At 52.6% G+C, this 23,079-nt stretch overlaps 1 protein-coding gene across 3 annotated transcripts; it reads left to right on the plus strand.

The window, feature by feature from the left end:
- Window positions 1-213: 213 nt before the first annotated feature.
- On the plus strand, window positions 214-22,163 carry IGF2BP2 (insulin like growth factor 2 mRNA binding protein 2; the record flags this gene model as incomplete). 3 transcript variants are annotated; one of them, XM_080623712.1, is made up of 17 exons in its annotated part: window positions 214-403; window positions 961-1,021; window positions 9,352-9,400; window positions 9,755-9,806; window positions 10,337-10,400; window positions 12,709-12,981; window positions 16,833-16,967; window positions 17,409-17,531; window positions 17,726-17,861; window positions 18,056-18,184; window positions 19,044-19,067; window positions 20,086-20,154; window positions 20,293-20,409; window positions 20,624-20,698; window positions 20,922-21,053; window positions 21,320-21,433; window positions 22,065-22,163. In XM_080623712.1, 17 exons carry the CDS (start codon window positions 214-216, stop codon window positions 22,161-22,163), a joined length of 1,842 nt encoding a protein of 613 aa, XP_080479838.1. The 3 variants fall into 3 exon arrangements, with proteins under 3 accessions (XP_080479838.1, XP_080479839.1, XP_080479840.1); XM_080623713.1 differs by having other exon boundaries at window positions 19,047-19,067; XM_080623714.1 differs by lacking the exon at window positions 19,044-19,067.
- Window positions 22,164-23,079: the final 916 nt, after the last annotated feature.

Consider the following 23,079-nt stretch of genomic DNA (forward strand, 5'->3'; position numbering starts at 1 on the left):
TCTCGAGGCCCGACCCGACGGGGCGGCCCCGGGGCCGGGCGCCCCGTTGGTGCGGCGGGCGGGGGCGGCGGCGGGCTGGGCTCGGCTCGGCTCCGCCCGCTGCTCCTGCGGGCTCCTGCGGGGCTGGGGCTGGGGCAGGGCGGGTGGCGCAGAGCCGGAACCCTCCCGTCCCCGAGTCTCGACCGGCCGCCGAGGAGCCGGGGAGGGCTCCCCATGAAGCGACGGAGGATGAACAAGCTGTACATCGGCAACCTCAGCCCCGCCGCCACCGCCGACGACCTTAAGCAGCTTTTCGGGGAGAGGAAGCTGCCCCTGGCCGGTCAGGTCCTCATCAAGTCCGGCTACGCCTTCGTGGATTACCCGGACCAAAACTGGGCCATCCGCGCTATCGAGACCCTCTCGGGTGAGCCAAGCGCTGTCTCCTCCTTTATCTCCCCCCCACCCCCGGCATCCTGCCGGTTACCCGCCCGCCGCACCCCCGGGGCTCCCCGCCGTCTTCCACCGGGGCTCCCCCATCCCGATGACCCCCCTTCCACGGGCATCCCCGCCGGTTCCCACCCCTCGCTCCCAGCCCTTCCCGCGGCCGCCCCGGCTCTTCCCAACCTCGGGGTATTTTTCGCTGATTTTTTTCTTCGATTTTATTAAGAGGCGGCCGGGCGCGGACCCCCCAGACCCGCGCCCCCCCCGGCACCCGCTGCCTCTCGGGGACCATTTTACGAGGTGCCCTGCTCCAACTCACCGGGGGCGCGGAGCAAAGGGCGGCCGAAGGGGCGGCTGGGGGCCGGCGGCGGCGGCCGGGGAGGCGCAGGCAGAGCCCCGGCAGGGCGGGGGCAGGCGGGCCGGGGCGGCGGAGGGGCGGAGGGCACCGATGAGGGATAGAGGGCTGGATGGAGGGATGGATGGGGGGGTTCCGGGTTGTTCTGCCACGGGGTGATGCTGAGCGCCCCGCTGTCTCCGCAGGGAAAGTGGAGCTGCACGGCAAAGTGATGGAAGTGGATTATTCCGTGCCCAAAAAGCTCAGGTAAACCCCTCGCCATCACCCCTCCATCCTACCGGGGAGCGGGGGGGGGGAAGCTCCGGGAGTTGAGGGGAAAAAGGGGGGGGGGGGGGAGAAGAGGCGGGAGCCCCGCCGGGTTTTACTTTCAGTCCGGAAAACGAAGGCGGGGGAAGGGAGCGCTCTCCCGGGGTCGGGAGAAGCCCTTTCTCCTTGGGGGGCCGGCGGGGTGGGCTGGGGTTGGCACCGTTGAAACCGTGCCCAGCAGCGGGGCTGCCAGCGCTGGCGGAGGGTGTTGTTTTGAGCAAGCCATTCAGCAGCTCGCTCTTCCCAAACCCCTCTTTCCCTGTTCATAACCACCGGACGATCCCAAAACTCGACGCGTCGATCTGTTGCGTCGAAGCGCGCCCTCTGATTCTAATCAGGTGTAGGGGAGCACCGACACGCTCGTTTGAGAGAGGAAATAAACCGCGGGACCATGTTGCGTAGCGGCCTCGTCGCAAGGGTTTATTTTCTCCCCAACATGTCTCGGGATAAAAGGTCCATGCGCTGGGAAAAACCACCCCATCGGATGGTCCCGCTGGATAATTTGCTGCTGTTTGGAGTGGAGGTTTGGCCTGTGATTGATGTTGGAATATTAATTTTGGAATAACGGGGCGGGGAGGGGGGAGAAATGCTGTTGTGTAATTGAGGCTTCGGGGGGGGAACAACTCGTGCCCGGCATCACGTGTGCCGGAGTGGGATTTCTTCTCCGGCAGGGATCACACACATTCCCTTACCTTAAAACATCCTCAGAAACAAGCAAAAGGAATGAAGAAACCCTGGCTGTAGTATTTCTAAGCTAAATCTCTGCAGCAGCCGAAGGCTGGTTTGCCAGTGACTTTTTAAGACTGATGAAGCCAGAAATGGGGGGTTCGGGAAGATAGTATGGACCTGGGACTTGACCTTTACCATGTACGAAGGGGAGGTAAACAAGGGATTCTTCTTTACCTAAATACTCCCATCAGGCTGGGGTGCTGCTACTTTTCCTTCTGAGTTTTAAAAGCAAAAAAGGACATTTAAACAACCTAGAGATAAACGCTGGTTTATTTAGCATTGGTCTGTTTTCAGCTGAGTCCAAGCTTTGTATTCCAGCTCGGCTCCCAAGTTTCCTAGGGTTATTGAGATCTAATTGAAGCTGATACGCTTTATTGTTTCTTTTTTATTCCCCAGCTAAATAGAATACATTCTGCTTTACATTAATATAGCCAGTTTGTATTTATATATCCAGGTAGGTGGGCTGTGCCTGTGCTTGACTAGGTTATAGATTCTGGTTTTATAATGTGATTTCTGGCAGGAAACAGAGCCTCACATGGTCATGTTTTAGTCCTGTCCCCCCCCCCTTTAAATTTATGGGAAATCCAGTCTTTGTAGGTGAAATCGAGTCCCAGAGAGACGCTGGGATTTCAGGGAGCAAGGCTTGGGAATCAGACGATAAATTCCCCCAGTTACTTACATGAGGTTGTGTTTTAATTGGGTTTTTGGAACACAAGCCCCTCTTGGCTCCTGTGCCCCGGTATTTCTGCGTCAGAGGGGTGGGAGCCAGGACGTGTTGATGCCTGGTGTTTCCCTGCATTCACCTGGAGTGCTTTATTTGTATAAGCGAACGTAACATAGGTCTATTTCACCAGCGTATTTATGTGCTTATGAATAGGGTTCGATGAGCAATGGGCTCCAGCATCGCGCCGCTGTAGGTAGGGTAAGGGATTTCCTCGAGGTGCTGCCAGGAGTTGCTGGCAGTGGGGTTTGTTTCTGTTTCTCCGAAGGCACGGCGGTGGGAAGGAGCAGGAATCCTGCCCGCCCTGCCTCTCACGAGTTAAAACTCAGCCCTGCTGCTGTCATGCAATTGGTTTGGGCTTCTATAGGAAGGATCCAACAGTGTCTCGATTGTTGTTCTTTCTTTTTTCCCTGTATACGCTGTGTTGTGCCTTGGAGAATTAAAGAAAAAAAATCACCCTTTTTCTTTTTTTTTTTTTTTTATCAGCGTTTTAAAATTTTAAATTAATTTTCCAAATGATTTTTAAATTTAGCAGGAGCAGGGAATACTTTTATTTGCTTAAAGCAAGGTGATGCAATCCCGCTTCGAGAGGGTTTTGTATCTGGAGCATGGCAGCAAGGGAAGCATCAATATCTTTCCATTTAAAGATAGGTTGGACATCTCTGAGATCTTTGAAACTCCTGTTAGTGGGAAAGAAAGACTATGAAAAGAATAAGGATTGGTTGTGAAATAAGAAAAGTTAAACACAGCCACCCCAAAGCTGATTTTATACAACAATTGGATAAATCTGAAAATGCCTGCCCAAGCAGCTTTGATTTTGTGGTGGTTTTTTTGATCTACGTGATTTTATGGGATCTGCAGGATTTTCTCCTCTTTCAAAGGAATTATCCTTAAATAATTTTCCTCTCTTGAGCATCAATTCAGTTGTCGTTTCCTGTGTGTTTTGGCTTCATTTATTTATTTATATACTTATTTTTTCCCCACCCCGTTGTTTTTAAACTCAAAATGCTGGTGACATTAAGGCTTGGAATCCGTGTGCCAGCCCTTTGTCTCCCCATGGGCAGCCCATTGCTTCTTTCCTTACTATTAATTGCTTGTTATCAATGAGATGCTTAATTAGGGGAGAGGAAATCCTTGTTCAAACCAGTTGCTTTGCCAGGAAAAGCCACCAGCACCTATTTGAGTGTCTATAAACACCACTCGAGGAGCAGTGAAAATACTCCCTTGGCTCTCCAGTTGTAATCTCTTTCATTTTAAAAATATTACTGATTTTAAATATAAATAAATAAATTTAGAGAAACCTAAAGAGCAGGAAGAGGTTTTTCCCTCCAGTCGCAGTATGGGGAGGGTTTGCTTTGCTTTGCCAAGAGAATGAAACTTGCTGGGGGTTTTCTTGTGCAGTGGTTTATGTTGGGTTATGCCGGGTTGAAAATGGAATTCAGAGTGCTAAAAGTGGCGCTGCTCTTAGTCCTAGTCTGGCTTTTAAGTATATGTATATTTAATGTCTTTTAGTGTCTTTTACGCTTCCATAAATTAATAACGTGTGTTAGTATTTAAAGTATTTAGTACCTTTATTTAGTACCTAATACTTATTAATTTATATAAATGTAAAATACTTTAATATATGTGTTAGTATTTACTTAGTACCTTTAATGTGTAAATAAATCTTTATATATAAAGTATATAAATATACTTTATGTATAAAGTATTCAGTACCTTTAATATATAAATAAAATATACTATAAATAAAAAATACTATATAGCAGACACTTCATATACATAAGTTACTTTTTCATATGTATTTCTGTATATTTAAAAGGTAATTTAAATATATATTTTAATGTATTATGTATATTTAAAAAGATACACATTTATATATATAATACATAAATATGTTGTCAGGGAGATGCCAGTTGCATAGGGAATGTGGAAACTCCCTCCGGCTGCCTGCTGCATGCACGGCAGGATTCCCATAGGTCTTGAATGCTGTTCCCTATGGATCTGGGCAAGAGAAACCCTTTGCAAGTGATCCTTTCCTAGTTGGGCTCCAGTGCTTGTTATAGCCAGGTGTGATGCTGTCCCTTGTTTTATTTTGTCTGTTTTCAGGTGTGGGTAAACTGGGAGCTGGTGGCATCTGAGTTGTTTTGTCTTCCTTTAGCTGCCTTTTTGCTTGGTGGCTTGCTGCCCACTGGGATGTGCGGATGGGATTGGGGTGGCATCAGGATGCAGGATGGTGCATGGGTGTAGAGGATGCAAGGGGTGACCGAGGCTGAGCTGTAACTTGCCAGGATGCTACTTGGTACCACTGTGAAGCCTACCTGAGTTAGAAAGCATCATGGAGAGACCAAAGCTGAACGGAAAATAAGACATGAATATTTATCTTTCATTACCCATTATTTTTTGTCAGTTTATAGTTCCTCCAGTGGTGTGAACTTGCCCTTTTGCTCCACTGGGCATCATCCCAGTGCTGAATGGCGATGCAGGGGGTTGGCTTCCCTCCCATTCCCCACCCCCTCTTCATTTTTTCTTTTCCTTGTCTTTTTTTCCCCCCTCTCCTCTTCCCCCCTGCCCCTTAATCTTGACAGGCTGTGACAGATGGGACCTTATTTCCTATTCATCCCTATTGTTACTACATCCCCAGCTATGGGGATGTATCAATCACGTGCTGTCCTTGCTGTCCCCCCTCCGGCTCCATCCCTCGGCAGGTTGTTCATCCTGCAGAAGAGGACAGGGCTTTAACATGCACGGGTTTTAATTCCTTAAGAGCGTCAAGGCAAAGCCCCCGGCCTGGGAGGGGAACTGGAGCAGACACATCCGTGATGCTCTTGGCAACTGGTTGAAACTGGGGCAGCTCTTTAATGCTTATCCCGCCTGGCGCTGACAGAGCCGTTGCTCATTAAGGTCCGCTGCTGGATTGGGTTGGACAAGAGCAAAACTTGTCGAGGATGACCCTGATAGACACAAAAAATACATATAATTATCAATAGACACAGACCCAACAGGCGCCTTCTTCCCTGCTGGTTATGGGAATGTCCCTGCCTCAGGCTCTGGGTCTGAAAAATGCAGGTGGGACTGAGTTTAGTCCCTGCCTTATGATGAGCATCATATATTTTGTAGATGTTTTCTTGCTTGTAACAAGTACTTCATAAAGCAGTCAGGGCTGCAGGGGACACGGTTGATTTCCAGCGTGTTTCTTCCCCCTCTGTGCTTTTTTCCCCCCAGTTCTCTTGAAAACTGATTTTTATTGAAAGCAGGAGCTGTCAGACAGTGTTTTCTCTGCCCTTGGTACTGATCTGAGGTGGAAGGTGATAAAATCCCTTTATGCCTTTATTATATTAAGATACTGCAAAGCTCAACTAGAAAAAAAGTCCTCATTTTTTATGGCAAAGAGTGGTGAATCCATCCCTTACATACCATTGCAAGGCTTATGTTTAAGCCAGCTCAGTGAAATTGAGTTTGTGGTTCCCAAATGCTCACGGGAGGTGAAACCCCCCTGGAGCCAGGAGTCCAGGGGATGGTGGTGATGTTGGGTGGTCCCTGGACCTGCAGCCCAATGGGCAGGGGGAGGATGGGTAGACACAGGGAGGCTCATGGAGGTTGGACAGGGGTCTGGTGGCTTGTTTTCATTTCGCAGTTTTGTCTCAGCTTTATTCTTCTGCTTCTGTGTCCCTGTCAGTGGCTGTTACCTGTTATTTCTCTGGGAGCTATGGGAAAGGTTGTAAAGAAGCTGAGAGAGTGCTGCTGCTTACCTAGGCTGCTGGAAAAGGGAGAGGTGTGCCCAGCAAGCCCCAGTCCACTTGGTCTTGGGGAGTGGACTGTGGGCTTTAAGGCATCTTCTGTTGTATTACTTGATTTCAGCAAGCATAGATACCTGGCAGACGGCATGATGGACATCGGCTGGTAATGATCGCCATGGTAGCCATGGGTTTTTCATACCCTTTCCCTGCAGGGTTGCAGTGTTGGCGTCCTGATTTTGGTCTAATGGATACATGAAACCTAGGACAGCTCTGATGTGTGGTATTTCATGAACCCAGCTTACAGCCTCACTTGCTCTGAGAACGGGTTCCTTCATTCTGTGTGTGATGCCAGCTGACCTGTGGTACCCGAACCCCAGCTCTGGGGTGGAGGAGATGTTTCCTCCTCAAGCCAGAATAGCTGCTAGCGAGCAGGACTATTTTTTGTTGAATTTAGAAGGGCAGAAAAGCAGGTGATGCTGTGTAAATCTGGTTTACTGAGCACTTGAAGCTGGTGCTCTGTTGCCTCTGGGCCTTTTGTCCTGGGCTGGTAGGAAAGAGCAGGAGGGTGGTACAGAAGGATACAGCTCTTGTGGTTATCTGAGGGTAGCTCAGTACAGCAGAGGCAGTTACACCACACAGTGAGGAATGTTTCCACAAACCGTGTGCCTGTAGCTACTGGTTATTCTGATTTATTACTTTATTTTAATGCCTGCTTGCCTGCTGCAAAACAGGTTGGGTGGAACGTGTCTGCTGCCTTCATCATAAGGTCCTGCACTGGGCGTTGTGTGTGTTGTGCTGAAGTCAGTTCCCTCTCTCCAACGTTTTAGGAGGAGCAAGGAGAATTAAAGGGAGTTTCTGTCCCAAAGTCCTTTTTGGAAGTGATGTTGAAGGAGGGTGCTGTGCCTGTTGAAGACCGTGTGTAGTCCATGCCTCAGCCCTGGGAATCATGGCCCCAGGTACACATCCATCACTCCATGAGTGATGACCGTGTGTGGTCCAGCACCGCTTCAGCCAGGTGAAGAATTACTAGAGCTATAAAAAATATGCCTACTAGGAACAATAACCTTATTTCAAATGCTGAGTGGTGATAATGAGCTGCTGGGAGACCTATCAGGTGGTAAGGGTGAAGCCTTGAGCACCATTTGGGTATCTTTAAGATGCTCTGCATCAGCTCAGATGGACATTGGAAATGAGAATATGCTGTAGCGTCCCACTGAGAAGCTGGGTTACATGGCACCTTGCTGTGGTCCTTCTCTCTGGGTGTCTCAGGAGACGGGCAAGTGGCGTGGAGCCCACCTGGACTGGGATTTGCTCAGGCAAACTGGTCTCACAGCATGCTGCTGGTTGGCTTGAGAGCTGGATGTGTCTCTTGGAGCAGGCAGGAGTGGTATCCCTGGGAGCTGAGCACCTCCAGGACTGGACCTGGGCATCCTGACATAGCCCCTCTGGGAAATGTTGGTGGATTTTAGAAATGAAATGTGTCCCATTTTCTGGAGTGGGCCCTGCAAAGCACTGGTACTGGGAGCGGTGGTGTGACATCACAGGTGGGTGACAGGGACAGGCAGGAGAAAGGTTTAGGCTGTTGGTGAATAGCGCAGGATAGTCCTTGCCATGGTCCCCTTTAGGCCAAGTCCTCCTTACTGCCTCCTTGCTGGTGTGGTGTGGAATGGTTTGGAGATGGGGTGGTGTTGGCTAGGATGGGATGAATCTTGCACCTTGCCTTGCAAGGATCTTACAGCTGCATGCCTAACCTTGAAATCCCTGGCGGCAGCTGAGAACGGGAGTAGTCTATGGCAGAGGTTTGGTAGCACTGCAGGAGATGACCATCTTCTCTGGCTTCCTCACTGTTTCGCAGTGATTGGAGGCGCAGAACGACCCCTGCAGAGATGCGTGGCATGGTGGCAGGTCGTGAGCCAGGCAGGGTTTATGGCTGTGGTGGGGAGGTGACTGCTCAGCAAGGATGGCCATGCTCAGGATCCTTGGAGGAGGATCCAGCCTGAGGAAGCTGTCTGTGGAACCCATGCAGGGGTTTGTTGAGTGAGCACACCTCCTCGGTTGGATGAGAGCATAGGGTTTGTAGTCGGGTGCTGATTGTGCTGCTGACCATACCTGTTTAAGCAGCACCATGAGATACAAGGCTCCTTGGTAGTTTCAGTTGCTTTGCTTGACTGTGGTCATCCTTGTGGGACAAACTGTGGATTTTGTCTTGCCCTCATAGCCCACATTTCAGGAATTGTCTTTTCCCTGCCGTCCCTTTCTTGCTTGGAGTCTGGATGAGGTGAGAACACAGGACCCTGCTTTGGTTGGAGCTGACTGATGACAAGCAGGGTTATGAATGTTGATCTGGGTGGGCAGAGGATGAGTTCATGGCTTGGCTGGATCCTCCATGGACTTGGGTGTCTCAGAACTCCTCACTGCCCAAGCATGTCTTCTTGCATCCAGGCTGGGGTGGCGTTTGGTGGCTGTTAATGTCTTGGGAAGCCTTTGCAATGCATCCTGTGCATCTATGCTGCGGGTAGGGAGCACAGTCACATGAGTGTAAAAGTGCAGCCAGGGTGCATTGGGTGCAGCATTGGGTGCATTGGCCATCTCCAAGAGGGTATGTATTTAGGTTTCCCCATAGAGAGCAGGCCCACGTTGCTGGGAAGCGGTGAACATCAGCAGGATGCATTGTAGAGGGCCCCCCTCAAGGGACAGCCGTGCTGGCCATGGTGGGCCTCGGGTCCTGTCACCACCCAGCCAACAAACCCAGTGCAGCGTGGTCAGAGTGTGCACGCATCCCAGCCGTGCCTGTGCGGCCGTGGCTCTGCAGAGGCTCATTTCAGGAGGTTTCCTTGGAAACCTGACAGCCAGCATGAGGAGGGAGCATTCCCGAGACAGCTTCAGCCCTAACGGGTGGTGACCAGGCCAAGGCTGGGAGAAATGGCTTTCCCCAGGCACAAGCTGCTCCAGCTCAGTGTGGGGAAGCCGGATGCTTTGGTGAGTTCTCCCCAGCTGCTGTCTGATTTCCAGAAAGCCTTTGCCCTCCTGCTGCTGCATCCCTGCAGACCACATCCCCCTAACCCAGGGCTTTCTCTTTGCAGGAGCAGGAAGATCCAGATCCGAAACATCCCGCCCCACCTGCAGTGGGAGGTAAGAAATGGACGATCCTAAAAGCATCCTGTTTCCTCCTCCATCAGTTGTGCCGAGCAGCGCGAGTCGTGCTGCAGGAGCGTGTGCTCTGTGCATGGGCCACCCTTTACCTTCCCTTTACCGTCCCAGTAATCCCAGGAGGGAGGTGGAGTTGAACTGGGTTCTATCTCCCACTGGATTGTGGGGCATCTTTGAGCAGTAGGGCATCACTGGGATAATGGGATGCAGGTGCGTGACGCTGGCTCTCTGGAGGGTGTCTGTGAGTGGAGCAGGCTCTTGTCCTTCCTGCTCCCTGCCTGTCTGGCAGCCTCTCCTGCCTGTCTCACCTGCCTTGTTTGCTGCTCTCTCCTCTAGGTGCTGGATGGCCTGTTAGCTCAGTATGGGACAGTGGAGAATGTAGAGCAAGGTAAGATGGTCCAGCATGGTCCTCATCTGTGCAAAACTCCCAGCACTGCTCCCCAGCTCTTCCCATGCCAGAGAAAACTCAGTGGGGTGAAACCTTGTCATTGGCTAAAATGGTTTTCCCTATGGACACAAGTCCTGCTGATGGAGGTGGGGCTGCCCGTCCAGTGGTGGGGGATGGCAGAAGCCATCAGACCTCCATCCCCAGTGCTTTTCTTGGTCACTGACTAATTAGAAACCCAATTTTCCTTGCAAGCAAAACCAAGCTGAGTGTTGTTTGGGGTCTGCTGGTGAGTCGGTGACATCCGACCATGCATCCTCCTCAGCAAGGGTGGTGGGATCCAGCCTTGGCACCTTCTGTTCCTCTGCCAGCTCAGCCCAGTCCTTGTGCTGAGGGAATGTCCTGGTGTATAAGTGCACGCTCTGTGTGGTGGCCAGGGCTGTCCTCACAGGACAGGCATTGCCGTCCCATCATCCCCACTGGTGTTCCCTCTCCAGGGTGTCTCTAACGTTCCTTCTCTTGCTTTTCCACAGTCAACACAGACACAGAAACAGCCGTTGTCAACGTAACGTATGCAAGTAAAGAAGAAGCAAAAGTGTAAGTGGGGTTGTACCCATATTTTCACACCACCTGAACTTCCCCCAACAAATCCCAGGTATCTTTCAGGCTCCTTCTTGTCTTCTCTCTAAGCCTCCTTAGGTTGTTTCTAAGCTTTTCCAGTGTAAGTTTCAAGTGCCTTAAGGGCTGTCAGTGTGTCTTCCTGAGATACAGCAGCCAGATGTTGGTTTTGCCTTAAGCTATGTCATCTTATGTGCCTTTTGCAAGCAGTCTTCTCTTTGTCCCACTGCTGGGCAGTCTTCTGCCTTCTCCCCTAACATGGGAGATGGGGTTTCTCATGGTGCCCCATTGTACGTGCAGAGGCAACACTGGACCAGCGTGGAGCCATCAGCCCTGGGATTGTCCCTTCTTCCTCTGTTCCTTCTCCTGCTCTCTTTAAGGGGCTCCCAGATGTGCCACCTTGCCACCTTTGGACACCGTCCTTCCTAAAAGGACTTCTGCAGGGTCACAGTGGCCTTATCTTTAGGGAGCAAAGCGCTCTTGACAGCAGAGGGTCAGGTCAGAGAGGCAGTTTGTCAAGGAGCTGTCTTCCCAGGTTGGAAGTCCAGACCTGAACTGGGAATGCACTGGGTTAATCACCAGTCTGACCACCCAGCCTGAGCTGCTGAGGAGGTGGAGTATGTTGAAAGAGGTGGGAGAGATGGTGAAGAAACGCTGCTGTGTTGGGAAATGTAAGTACCATCACCAGTGGGGGAAAAGTCAAGTTGGAGACCAGAATATGCGGAGACCATCGCCTTCCTGGAGTGAAGAGAAAACTGGCTGTCAAAAAGTTCTGCATGGACAAAAGAGGGCCTTTGGGTGCCTGAATGACTGGTTAGAGGAGGTGAGATGGAGCCAAGGGGTCCTTGGCCAGTTTCTGCAGGGGAGGGAGAGCAGCAGACGGTAAATCACCTGGGTGCTGTGCAAAGGAGTTGTAAAGAAAAGCCACCCATCAAGAAAAGCTTTAAAACGACGGAAGAACCTAACAGAGCTGTGCAGCAGGGCTGGGTGAAGGCATGCTTAAAGGTTTATTATAGCCAGAGAGGAAATACAACACAAATTAGGGGTTATAGCAGAAGCACAAGGGCTGTTTCAAGCAAAACTCTTGTTAAAGGCTTGTAGAGACTTAAATCCTGTGCTACAGACCAGCCGTAAGTTACCTATGAGTAAGCAGTGAACGTATCGCAGACTTAGTGGCCAGGGTAGTTTTTTGTATGACCAAGACCAGGCAAACCCCATGCAAGGAAGAGCCTTTGCCAGAGTGCATTTGCTGATGGATGTTCCAGAAACTTCCCATCTGAGTTGACCCATCACGAGGTTGGACTTGTGAGGACAGAGATGGGGAGAATGATCTGCTGGTCCAGAAGGCTGGAGACGAGTCATCCTTGTGCCTCTTGGGGTTGCCATACTCACCAGCACAGCAGTGCTCAGTGCTTTAGGGTAAGAGACTTCAGGGTTAGAGAAGATGCTGTGATCTGTTGCATCCTGATAACCTGTCTTAGGTGGTGCCCAGCAGCTTGATGCAGAAACGAGTGACAGGAGGAAAGGTCAGAATGGTTCATAGGGATGTGTGTTTGGTTTAGAGCATGTGTGATAGGAACAGGCGAAAGGAAGAGCTCAGCAGAGGAACCAGAGAGGGACACTGTCCTGATCTCAGGAAGGGGCGGTGAAGCTGCAGAAGTCCTCATTGGATGTGAAGTTCAGGCTTGGTAAAGCTGCTGCTTGCAGTGGTGCATTCATATGCCTGCCTCTAAATAGCCAAAGCAAGATGCGGTAGGAGGAGGGAATAAGCATGGCTGAAGCCATTACTGCTCACAGAAATCACTGCAGACTTCCAGTGTGGCTGAGCATTGCACTGCCAAGGAGGAGATGAGGAGTCCAGCCTCACTGAGCTAGGGAGCTACAGCCAGACAGGGGCACCATGTGCCACATCCTTCTTCTTGGAGCAGCTCTTGCTTAGAGCCGCTCTGTCACCTTTTGCATGTCCAAAAAGCCCGTGAGACCATTTCCATGCTCTGTGGTAGCTCCTAGCCAGTGCTTTGCTCAGGTGAAGTGGCCGATCCCCAGGCTGGCATCCCACCTCTGCCAGGGTGACAAACTGCGTGCCAGCCCTGGCATCACCCACATAGGAGGGAACATTGTCCCACCATGCTGTGGGAAGGTGGCTCTGGCTTCCCATGGCCACCTTCTCTATACTGGAGAGGGAGGAAGATGCGGGGCTGGGGAGGGACCACAGCCCACAAGTGCTGGTGGTACTGGAGGGGTACCCATCCCCAGAGAGCCTCTCACCACCCTCCCTGCGTTGCAGAGCAATTGAGAAGCTGGGCGATCACCAGTTTGAGAACTATTCCTTCAAGATTTCCTACATCCCGGATGAAGAGGTGAGCTCCCCTCCGCCCCCCCAGCGATCCCGCCGCGGGGGCCACTCTTCCAGGGAGCAGGGCTCCTCCCCGGGGGGCTCCTCGCAGCCCAAACAGCTCGATTTCCCACTGCGGATGCTGGTGCCCACGCAGTTTGTTGGTGCGATCATAGGAAAGGAGGGCTTGACCATAAAGAACCTTACTAAGCAAACCCAGTCCAAGTAAGTACCTCGAATGGTTTTGTTTCCTTCCAAAGGGTGCTGTAAGTCCCCAGCATGGATCCTCCATGCACTCGGGGCTGTTAAGTGCTGGCCGGTGGTGTTTTCTTGGGGTGCAGCCTTCATGGGATGGTAGCCAAGCCCATGTTCTAAACCATTTCTGCTGGCCAGGATGGTTTGGGTGCGGCAGGAGGGGGATGCACATTCAAAAAGGCCTGGAATGCGTTTCTGAAGCCCAGTCACAAGACTGTGGATGGGGCTTTAGGAAGAAATGGCAAGGTTGGGGATGAAGTGCTGAAGGGGAATTCTAGGTGCAGCGGTCAGTGCCTCCATGGTCTTTGCCCTTCGGAATTTGCTCATCCTGCCTTTTATGGGTTATAGCTGTTGTAGGGGGGAAAGGGGTACCATGAGAGCTCTGCCTTGAGATGGATGGGCTTTTTGTAACTGTTTGAAGCCTCTTTTTGCAATCTTAACATTTTTATTGTTGAAGAACAAAAAAAAAGGGGGGGTGAGGGGATGGGGACGGGACTTTCTTGCCAAGGTTTTCCATGTTTCTCTTGTCGATGTTCACATTGATTTCACCTCTGATTTTCTGCATGGTTTTCCTGCATGGTTTGTTCCTGCCCAGATTTGTTTGTGTTTAACCCAAAGCTGTCTTCTCCCCTGCTCATCATCCTGCACCCGGTGATCCCACAGGACATAGGACTCCTGTACCAGAGCATCCTCCAGATGCTCAGAGAAGCTTTTAGAGGCAAATTGTTTGGTAATAGTGCATCTGCTTGAGCAGGAGGTAGGAGGATGGGCTGCTCTGCAGCCAAGCGGGCCGAACCCCGGCGTTGGGTGTGCAGGAAGAGGTTTGTACGGAAAGGGGACGTATGCATAGGGAGAGAAACTCTTCGAGCCTGGCTAGCCCTAGAATGTGGCCACCCAGTAGCTGCGAGCTGGTCCTGGTTGGCCACAAGCTCTTCTTCTCCAGGTGAGTCCCCTGGCGTGATGAGCAGCGGGTAGAGATGAGTCTGTGCCACTCAAGACTGGAAGGTTGACCTTTGCAAGCCCTGAGCCTGGTGAGGAAGGGGGAGGCACCGGATGCTGGGTTCTCCCAACCAAATGCTACTGAGCTTCTGCTGCTGTTCCTCCTTGTGGTTCGGGTTCCCTGTGCCTGCCCTGAAGATCTGGTGCCGTGGAAGAAGGCTGTGCTCCATGCTCTCAGGCTGCCTGACTTGCCCAGGGAGGCCGTGTGCCTTGGGCAAGGGGGACCTCATGCGCCTGGCCTGAGCAGTTGCAGGTGATCCTGGAGATGATGGTGCTGGTGACATTCGGTTGCCTGACCCCTGCTCCTAATCAAAGCGATACTGGGTCCTGGATTCCTCTGGTCACACAGGACTTCGACCCTGTCTCCACGCACAGCGATGGCCAGAGATACTTCTGAGCTCCAGGGGACAAAACTGTTCACAGGTGGAACCATCTTGTTTCTAGGCTGAGGAGGAGCCCAGACCAAGAGCCTGCCCAGCCGGTGACCTTCCACAGTGATTGCAGCCCTTGTAACTTGATGAGGAAAGGACCATTGCTACCAAGCAGCCACGGAGCCAGGATAACTCTGTTTGCACACTGCATTGTCCACCTTGAGAGGGCTGTCCCTCATAACTCCCTCTTTCTGAAGAGTTCCTAGCCTCCCCCTTAGGGGGTCTTGGAGGTTTTTTGTGCTGCACCATGGGCAATCTGCCCTGTCCCATCATCTCTATTATCAGCCTCTCCAGTCTCCTGTCCCTGCAGCACCCTTGGGTCACAGGCGGCTGCTGATGTGGTGAGGGGTTTTTCTCCATCCTCCTGTTGGAATGGGGCTGTGCAACAGCAGCTCTGGGATGTGCTGAGAATTCCAAAGCCCTCCTCTGCTGTCCAACTCTTTGGGGTGGAACATGCCTGAATGCAGTGGCCCCTTCCTGACGTCTCATCTTGTCTCTGCGAATTGAGCTTGTGCCTGCGCATTCAGGTTTGGGATGGGTTGGAGGTCAGCCAGAAACCTGGCCCGTGTCCCTTTCCTAGGCTTGTCTAGGGTACCTGTCGCTTCAGTGCATCCATTCAGCCCATCTGTGGCTCTTGGCCTTTCTTCGCTCAGCTCAAGCCCCATCTCCACCAGCCTCAACTGCTCATGGGTTCAAGAAGCTGCCTGACTCCTGTCTGTGGGGTTGGTTGGGGTAGCCATGGATTCCTCATCGGTTCCCCCTCGCTTCAAGCTTCAACCCGATGTGATGTTGCGGCACCACTCTGGAGCATGGGACCATCATCGCCTCTTGAGGCACATCATGATGTGCTTGCATTCTCCCTGGGTGAATCTTCCAGGTCAACCTGATGGAAGTCCATGGCCAGGAGTGCCTTAGAAGGTGTCGCACAGCCTGCAGCAGGGTCATTGTGCCATGTACATAACCAAAGGGCAGGGAGAGCTCGGCAGTGCTGGTGTGTCCAGCACTCCTTTGTATGGTCCAAGCAGGACCAGTCTTCTGCCTGAGCAGCTCTCTGAAGCTGTAGGGGATCTGGAGAGATGTAGCCTGCAAAGGGGATCAAACTCTTGTCTTCATTCCCTCTTCAGTGTTCAGGTGAAACCACCCTGGGGTCCATTTTGAAGCTGGTGGGGTGGGCTCTTCCATTATCTCAGGGAAGGTTAATCTTGCCACGTTCCCTCTACCTACATGCTGGTTCATGAGCTCCTGGAAGAGTTGACCTGTGCAATCCCACCGAGACCCTCCATCCTCGAAATGTGGCACTGGTTAGGGGTGACTCTGCACCACAGCCACTGGTCTTGCATGCACAGCAGCACCCATGAATGATTCCAGTCAGGATGGGGACCTCTTATGGAAACAGACATGGCCAGAGGGCACCAAGTTGGAGCTGAGTGCAGGTGGCATTCACTGAGCGGCCACTACTGCCCCTTCACAGAAGACGTGGGCCAGCCCAGCCCTGGCTGCAGCAGTGACAGGGATGCCAAGGCAGTGGCCGATGGCAGAATGGCTGCACGGCATCATCCTCTAGTGGGAAGAGCGCGCAGACTCATGGAGAAGACGGGAAGATCGCTTACCCCTGTTCTTCAGGACGCGTGGTTGACGCGCAGGAGTCTCCTACTCTGCTTTCCTCTCTCCCTCTCTCTCAGGGCCTTTGCCAGGTACGGTTGAGCAGTGAGGAGCGAGCTGGAGGCACGTGCCTCCTCCCCGCCATGAGCTGAGGGGAGGACCAGAGGCGCTAGAGCACGGTCCCTGCCGGTGCGCAAGGGAGAGCTTTCAGGTCTCCTGTGGAAGGGCGTGAGTACAAGCGCTGTTGTTGCCGTGGGCCTCCGTGTCGCGACACACGCTGCCTCTGGGTAAGTTGTCTCTCTGTCCCCAGCGACACGCAACAGTCGTGGCAGCCGCTGGTCGCTGGACAGCCTCGAGTGTTGTGCGGAGAGGTTGAGGTTGGAAGGGAGACCTCTGGTCCGCTCTCCTGCTCCAAGCAGGACTGGTGTCAAAGGTGATGAACAAGGTTGCGCAGGGCTTTGTCTAGTTGAGGATTTGTTCTTGCCCCCTCTTGATGCATCTTTTGACGTTGGCTGACGTCCCTCAGCTCCCAGCCAGACCTCAGGTCACGAAGGTGAATGTAGCTCAAAACTGATCTAAACCAACAGAAGCAAAACACTGCCTGGGCTTGCATGGGACCAGGTGAGGGTAGATGTATGTCAGCGAGACCCAGGTTCACCCCAGAGCTTGTGCAGGTGTTGAAATGAGCTTTTCTGTGAGTAGCGAGCTCAGCTCCTGAGCTCTCAAAAGCCTTTATGTGACACCAGACACACCTCAGGGGGCTCCTCTCTGCTGGTTGTTTCACTGTAGGGTTGACATCCATCGGAAGGAGAACGCTGGCGCTGCTGAAAAGCCCATCACCATCCATGCCACGCCGGAGGGGTGCTCGGAAGCATGTCGCATGATCCTTGATATCATGCAGAAGGAAGCTGATGAAACTAAATCGTAAGTGCCCCTGGTTCAGCAAAATGGGCAGGTTGAAGGGGGAAGGAAGGTAAATTCAGCCTTGAACGGAGCAGAAATCAATTTCTTCCACCCCCATCCCCTGAGGGAACTGCTGGCATTTGGAGTGTCAGAATAGAGTCATGGGTCAGTTAATAACTTAAACCTTAGTAACTTCAGCTGTGGTTGACAGTGCTGTGGAGACCAGAAGCTCAGATGGGTCCAAAGAGCATGGGTCAAGCTTGGAGAACAGACCCCTGTGAAATACAGATGTGCCGTTGGGAAGTCCTTAAGTTTCCATTCCCCAGAAGCTGAGGAGATGCAGTGGTGGGGAGCAGTGGTGGTTTTTCTGCTCCTTCTACTATATTAGTAGTGCCTCTTGCTGGAAATTGGTTTCCTGGGCAGATGGAACTTTAGATTTTACTGTGTTTTGACCCATTTTAGAGCAGAAGAGATTCCCTTGAAAATCCTAGCACACAACAGTCTGGTGGGGCGGCTCATTGGCAAGGAGGGCCGCAACCTGAAGAAGATTGAGCAGGACACGAGCACGAAGATCACCATCTCCCCGTAAGTCCTGGTGAACACCAAGCCATTCCCCTCCATCCAACACAATGCAGGTAGTGCTGGAGCCAGAACACAGAGCACATTCCCCATCCCAGTCTGGCGTTCCTCATCCCAGGTGGATGGTGGCATTGGGCAGGGAGAGGGCCTGTGGTCCCACACTGTCTCACACTTCTTCTCCACATGTACCTGTGGGGTAGCTTGCAGGATTTGACCATTTACAACCCCGAGCGGACCATCACGGTGAAGGGCAGCACTGAGGCATGCTCCAAGGCTGAAGTGGAGATCATGAAGAAGTTGCGAGAGGCCTATGAGAACGATGTGGTGGCCGTCAATGTAAGCTCCCAGCCTTCCTGCCTGGAATGCCCCAGCTTCAGAGCCACTGCTGAAGTGGCCAGAGGAAAACCTGGGGGGTATTCAGTCTGTTATAGCAAGGGTTGGCCTCATCCATCATGTCCACACTATGTGGTGAGAATCCCAAAAAACCCACCCTGCTGTTTACACGTTTCTCCATGTCTTTGCTTTCCCAGCAACAAGCCAACCTGATCCCAGGACTGAACCTTAATGCTTTGGGCATCTTCTCAACTGGGCTGTCAGTGCTCCCATCTAATCCAGGGGCGCGAGGGGCTGCAGCATCTGCCCCATACCCCCCGTTTGCAGTAAGTGTGACAGGGTTTGGGGTGCAGGGGATGTGTTCTTGGGGGCAGAGTGGTCTCTAGACTCTCCTGGTGTACCTCTTTGGTTTGGGTGGACACTGTAGCTATAGGAGCCACCTTGAACAAGAGCTCTGACTTTCAGTCATTTGGGGAAGATATTTGTCACAGCAGCAAAGTGAAGGAGACAGTGAATGAACATGGCTAAATTCCTCGTTGGATTTAGCTCCCCTTGAAGATCAGCTGCATCCCCATGTTGTGCTGAACCCTGTTTCATCCGTGTTTAAGGACTGGCCATGTCCCAAGGGTGCTGCTCTCTGAAGGTGGCTGGCAGCAATCTGTGCTGATGCCAGCATGGAAGAGCCATGTTGGTGGTCGTGAGTCCTGGCCCCAGACCCAGACATGGGTTGTGACGGTGTGGGCTCGGTTGCCACCAGAACCTACCAGCATCACCACAAGGCATGCGGAGCACCGCGTGAATGGGGACAGGAACCACCACCATCAGTTTTGATCCCAACCCTAGCACCTGAAGGATTATACTTGCTGAGAACTGATATTCCCGGCTTCACAGGCAAAGGTTTTCCTCTTTCTTGGAGTACTGTGGCTGCCAAGACCTAGGGCAAAGCAAGCATTTGGGCACCAGTGAGGTTGCGGGCAGGCAGGGACAGTCCAGTGTAAGGAAAACATTCCGGCTGTAATGCTGATGGAGAAGGTCCATCCTCAGCCCGTTAGCACCTGCAGAGCACCCTGAGGGTGACCAGGCTCTGGTCTGTCTCCATCAGTCTCTCTAAATCCTTGTGCCGAGATGCTTTGGCTGCACGTGGGTTAATTTACTTGTGCTGTTTTCTTTTCCTGGCGACGCCAGCAGCAGAGTGGTCGGAGGAGAACGGTGAGTGCCAGGCTGGAGGGGAGGACAAGTGTGATGTGTGTGTGATGGCCCTGGAGGGTGTGGTGTGTTTCACACCTTGAGAGTGGTCACTTCTGACCATGCCCTCAGCAGGACCTGGGGCCAGTGGCTGTAGCTTCAACTGTGGAGCTCTAGAGACCTGGCGAGGACGAGGAAGGATGGGAAGGAGGATGAGGAAGGAGGCTCACGGTGAACAGGGGGAGCTGGGGAGGTGCGGTGCCTATCCTGGCTGGGTAGGAAAGGATGTGTTGGTATAGGAGATACAGAGGTGCCCATGGCCAGAAGCAGAGGGTGGACCCAGGGAGCTTGGTGCAAGGGAGAGCACAAAACCACAGCGCTGTGGGTTTGAGTAAAGGGCTGGGAGCATGAGCAGTATCTGCTGTGGGCAGGGAAGATGCGTCTCCTCCACCTGAGTAACAGTGGTTTGCAGGTAGCATCTGATTGTACTTGCCCAGATCCAGAGCAGGAGAGAGTGGTGTCTGCTGACAGGAGCAATGTCTGATGTACTTGAGATACAGACGAGTGGAAGAGGAGTTGGATTGGGTTGCGTTGGGGTGCTGGTATGCACCCCTTTTTGCCATGGAGACCCACTGCTTTCCCCCTGATCCAGTCCATGTCTTGGGAGAGCATCTTCTCCAGCAGTTGCTTTTTCTTCCTTTTGAAATGGAGAAGGAAAATGGTGATGGCAGTCAGAGCCGAACTAGACCTTTTGCTCAGTTCTCACTAAACCCCCACCTTCTCCACAGGGGACCGATGGCAGCTGCAGATGGTTTTGGCTCCCATCCATCTCTCAGCCTTCTTGCACTGTGCCGCAGGCGCAGGACCCAGGCTGCAGCTCACATGAGGGATCCCCAAGAGGGATTTCAGGGGCTGAAGGGTTGTCCCCATGTCCCTGCCAGGCTCACGGTGATGGCACACTGCTCTGCATCAGGCTGGGAGGGGACAGAAGGGGCTGACACATTGGGAGTGTCAGTGACCCTCATTTTCTCTCCCACTGTAGAGCTCCTCAGCATACCTGTCGAGTCTGTACGGAACCCCCCCAGCCAGCGCCTTTCCCCATCAGCACCCTGTAAGTGCTCCATCACCTCCTTTTGTGTGATCTTTGCATGGGGGCACCTTGGTACAGTGGGCACATGGCTGGGGCGGGCAGCTGGTCCCCTGGTGTGCTGATTCCCTGACTTGTGTTGCTCTTCCATGCGCTCGTCAGCTGCCGGAGCAGGAGGTTGTGAACTTGTTCATCCCAACGCAGGCGGTGGGGGCCATCATTGGGAAGAAGGGGCAGCACATCAAGCAGCTGGCACGGTTTGCTGGCGCCTCCATCAAGGTGAGCAGGGTGCCGCAGGCTGGTCCAAGGCTTCCTGCTTCAGTTTCCCCTTCCGAGGGCAGTGAATGGGAGCCTTGGGTGAGGGTTTTGCTCCCTAAGTTAGCAGAAACCCATTCCTATAACACCCTGGTTATCACCCCTTATTGGGTGGGAGAGAATGCCCCTGCATGCCACAGTGGGGCCACACTCAAACTTCTCCCTCATCCCTCCACAGATCGCCCCAGCAGAAGGTCCTGATGCCAGTGAGCGGATGGTCATCATCACAGGGCCACCTGAGGCTCAGTTCAAGGTACCTTGGCTACGGGGTAAGGGTTGTAGATGGGGACAAGTTGAGAGCATCCCTTTGGTTGCTGCCGTGCTGCCAGCCAGGGTATGTACTCCACTGAGTGCTCCTTGCTCAGTACCATGGTTTTGATGCTGCCAGACATGGGCCTATCATCACCCTCAGGGCACAGCAGGCACTGCCAGGATTGCTACTGCAAGGCTTTACTTCCCTTATGTCTTCTCTCCAGGCCCAGGGGCGGATATTTGGGAAGCTGAAAGAGGAAAACTTCTTTAACCCAAAAGAAGAAGTGAAGCTTGAAGCCCACATCAAGGTGCCTTCCTTCGCTGCTGGCCGTGTGATAGGCAAAGGTGGCAAGACGGTAGGTGCAGGGTGCAAGGATGCTCCCCCCGGGTCCTGAGGTTGCAGAGCTGGGCATCACCCACTGCCCCTGCCTGTCCCAGGGGCACAGAGCAGCATCCTGACCACTGCCCTGCATCCTGGTGGTGGTTCTCCTTAGGATGAGGGGGCAAAGTGAGATCAACCTCAGCCTGGTGCAGTGTGCTGGCTCGGAACATGGGGGGTGATGCTGGCAGTGGAGGATTCAGGCTCTTCTGCAACAAAACCTGCGGCTCTTGTTTGCTCCAGGTGAATGAACTGCAGAACTTAACTAGTGCAGAAGTCATTGTGCCACGAGACCAAACCCCAGATGAAAATGAGGAGGTCATCGTTAAAATCATTGGGCATTTCTTTGCCAGTCAGGTAAGCTTTGCTGCGGCTTTTGTGAGCTTCCCAGCCCGTTTAATCCATGAAGCAAGGCCCTGAGCATCCTGCCGCTCTGTTTCAGCTGTGTCCTGTGCGTCCAGGATGCATAAAGGTATTTTGGCAGCTCTCTCCAGCTTTGCTAGCATTAAAGATTGGCTCAGTTTAGCTTAGACACCATGCATATGAATCAGCTCCTCCTTGGCATCAATGCCACCTGGGAGCTCCCACACGTACCCTCATCTTCTCTGGGTGCACATAGTTCGAGTGGGACAGCAGCACCCTAAAACTCAGGCTCTGGAGGAAGCAGAATTTAAGTCTCTGCAGCTGTGTGGTGGGAGCACAGTAGCCCCTTCTTTAGGACATCTTAAAGTGACATGGTCTAGTGTGAGGCATCCTTGCCCATGGCAGGAGGTTGAAACTCAATGATCTTAAGGTCCTTTCCAACCCAAACCATTCTGTGATTCTATGACCCTTCATTACAGCTGTGTAATTAAGGATTATATGTGCTTGTCCTGTAATTAAAGTTGAGATGGTGCTGAGCAGCGAGGTGCTGTTGTGCTGGGGTGCGTGTGGGGACACGACCGCTCGCAGTGCCCACCCTGACCCTCGTTCTTGCCCCCCCCGGCAGACTGCACAGCGCAAGATCAGGGAGATCGTCCAGCAGGTGAAGCAGCAGGAGCACAAACACGTTGCTCAGGGAGCCCCGGCCTCGCAGCAGAGCAAGTGAGGCCAGCGCCGCACCAGCCAGCACCGCCCGATGAATGTAACCCCACCGCCAGCGGAGCCCCAGCAGGTCAGGGGAGCAAACCAAAGAACCCCCCCAAAACCTCCCCTGCCTGCAGCCGGGGTGCTGCGAGGGTACGGGGAGGGGTATTGAGAGGGCTCTTCCCATCCCACAGCCTCCCCCCCGAGTCCATCGCCTCCTGACGCTATCCCTTTAGTTGGACTAACATAGGCAGAGAGAGAGATCTGTAATGTCCTAGAAGCCGCCCGTTCCGTCTCGGCCTGGGGGGCTGCAGTGCTCATCGAGTGTAGAATTAATATATCAATAACAAAACTAACACTGATTTTATTTTATTGGGGTTTTTAAGTTTTGTAAGATAATTTGGGGGATTTTTTAATTCGGTTTTTTTTTAATTTCACAGTGGGGTGAGGGGGGAGGTGTTTGTTTTTTAGCAAAAGCAGGCTTTTTTAGAGCTGCAAGGAAAAGAGCTAGTCCATTGGTTCTCTGATGCACAGTAGAGATGTAGGATTGCCAGCAGCAGGGGGAAAAATTGAGTGTTAAGAAGCAGTTTCTTAAGGGCTTTGAGACGAGCAGTTGCCTGTATGAGCCAACAGAAGGGATACCGTCTCCTAAAAGAGGAATTCTCTTTCACACACCCAATCCTCTTTGCTTCACAGAGTCCAAGATGGGGGTTTGCATCCCTTCTATCCCCTTCCCATCTGTCTGTCCATCACTGCCCAACCCAGCCGTGCTCATTACATCCCCTGACATGGACGGGCAGCACTAGCACTGCCTGCTTGGGGCAGGGATCTTTGGGGAAAGATCACTGGTGCAGGGAGATGAGGGGCAAAGGGGAGAAAGGGGGGAAACAGCTTTACCAGAGGTTGTTGTCCAAGGCTGGAAAAAACAACAATAACAA

This window comes from Psittacula echo, assembly GCF_963264785.1.
Source record: "Psittacula echo genome assembly, chromosome: 7".
In the NCBI taxonomy this organism is placed as follows: Eukaryota; Metazoa; Chordata; class Aves; order Psittaciformes; family Psittacidae; genus Psittacula; species Psittacula echo.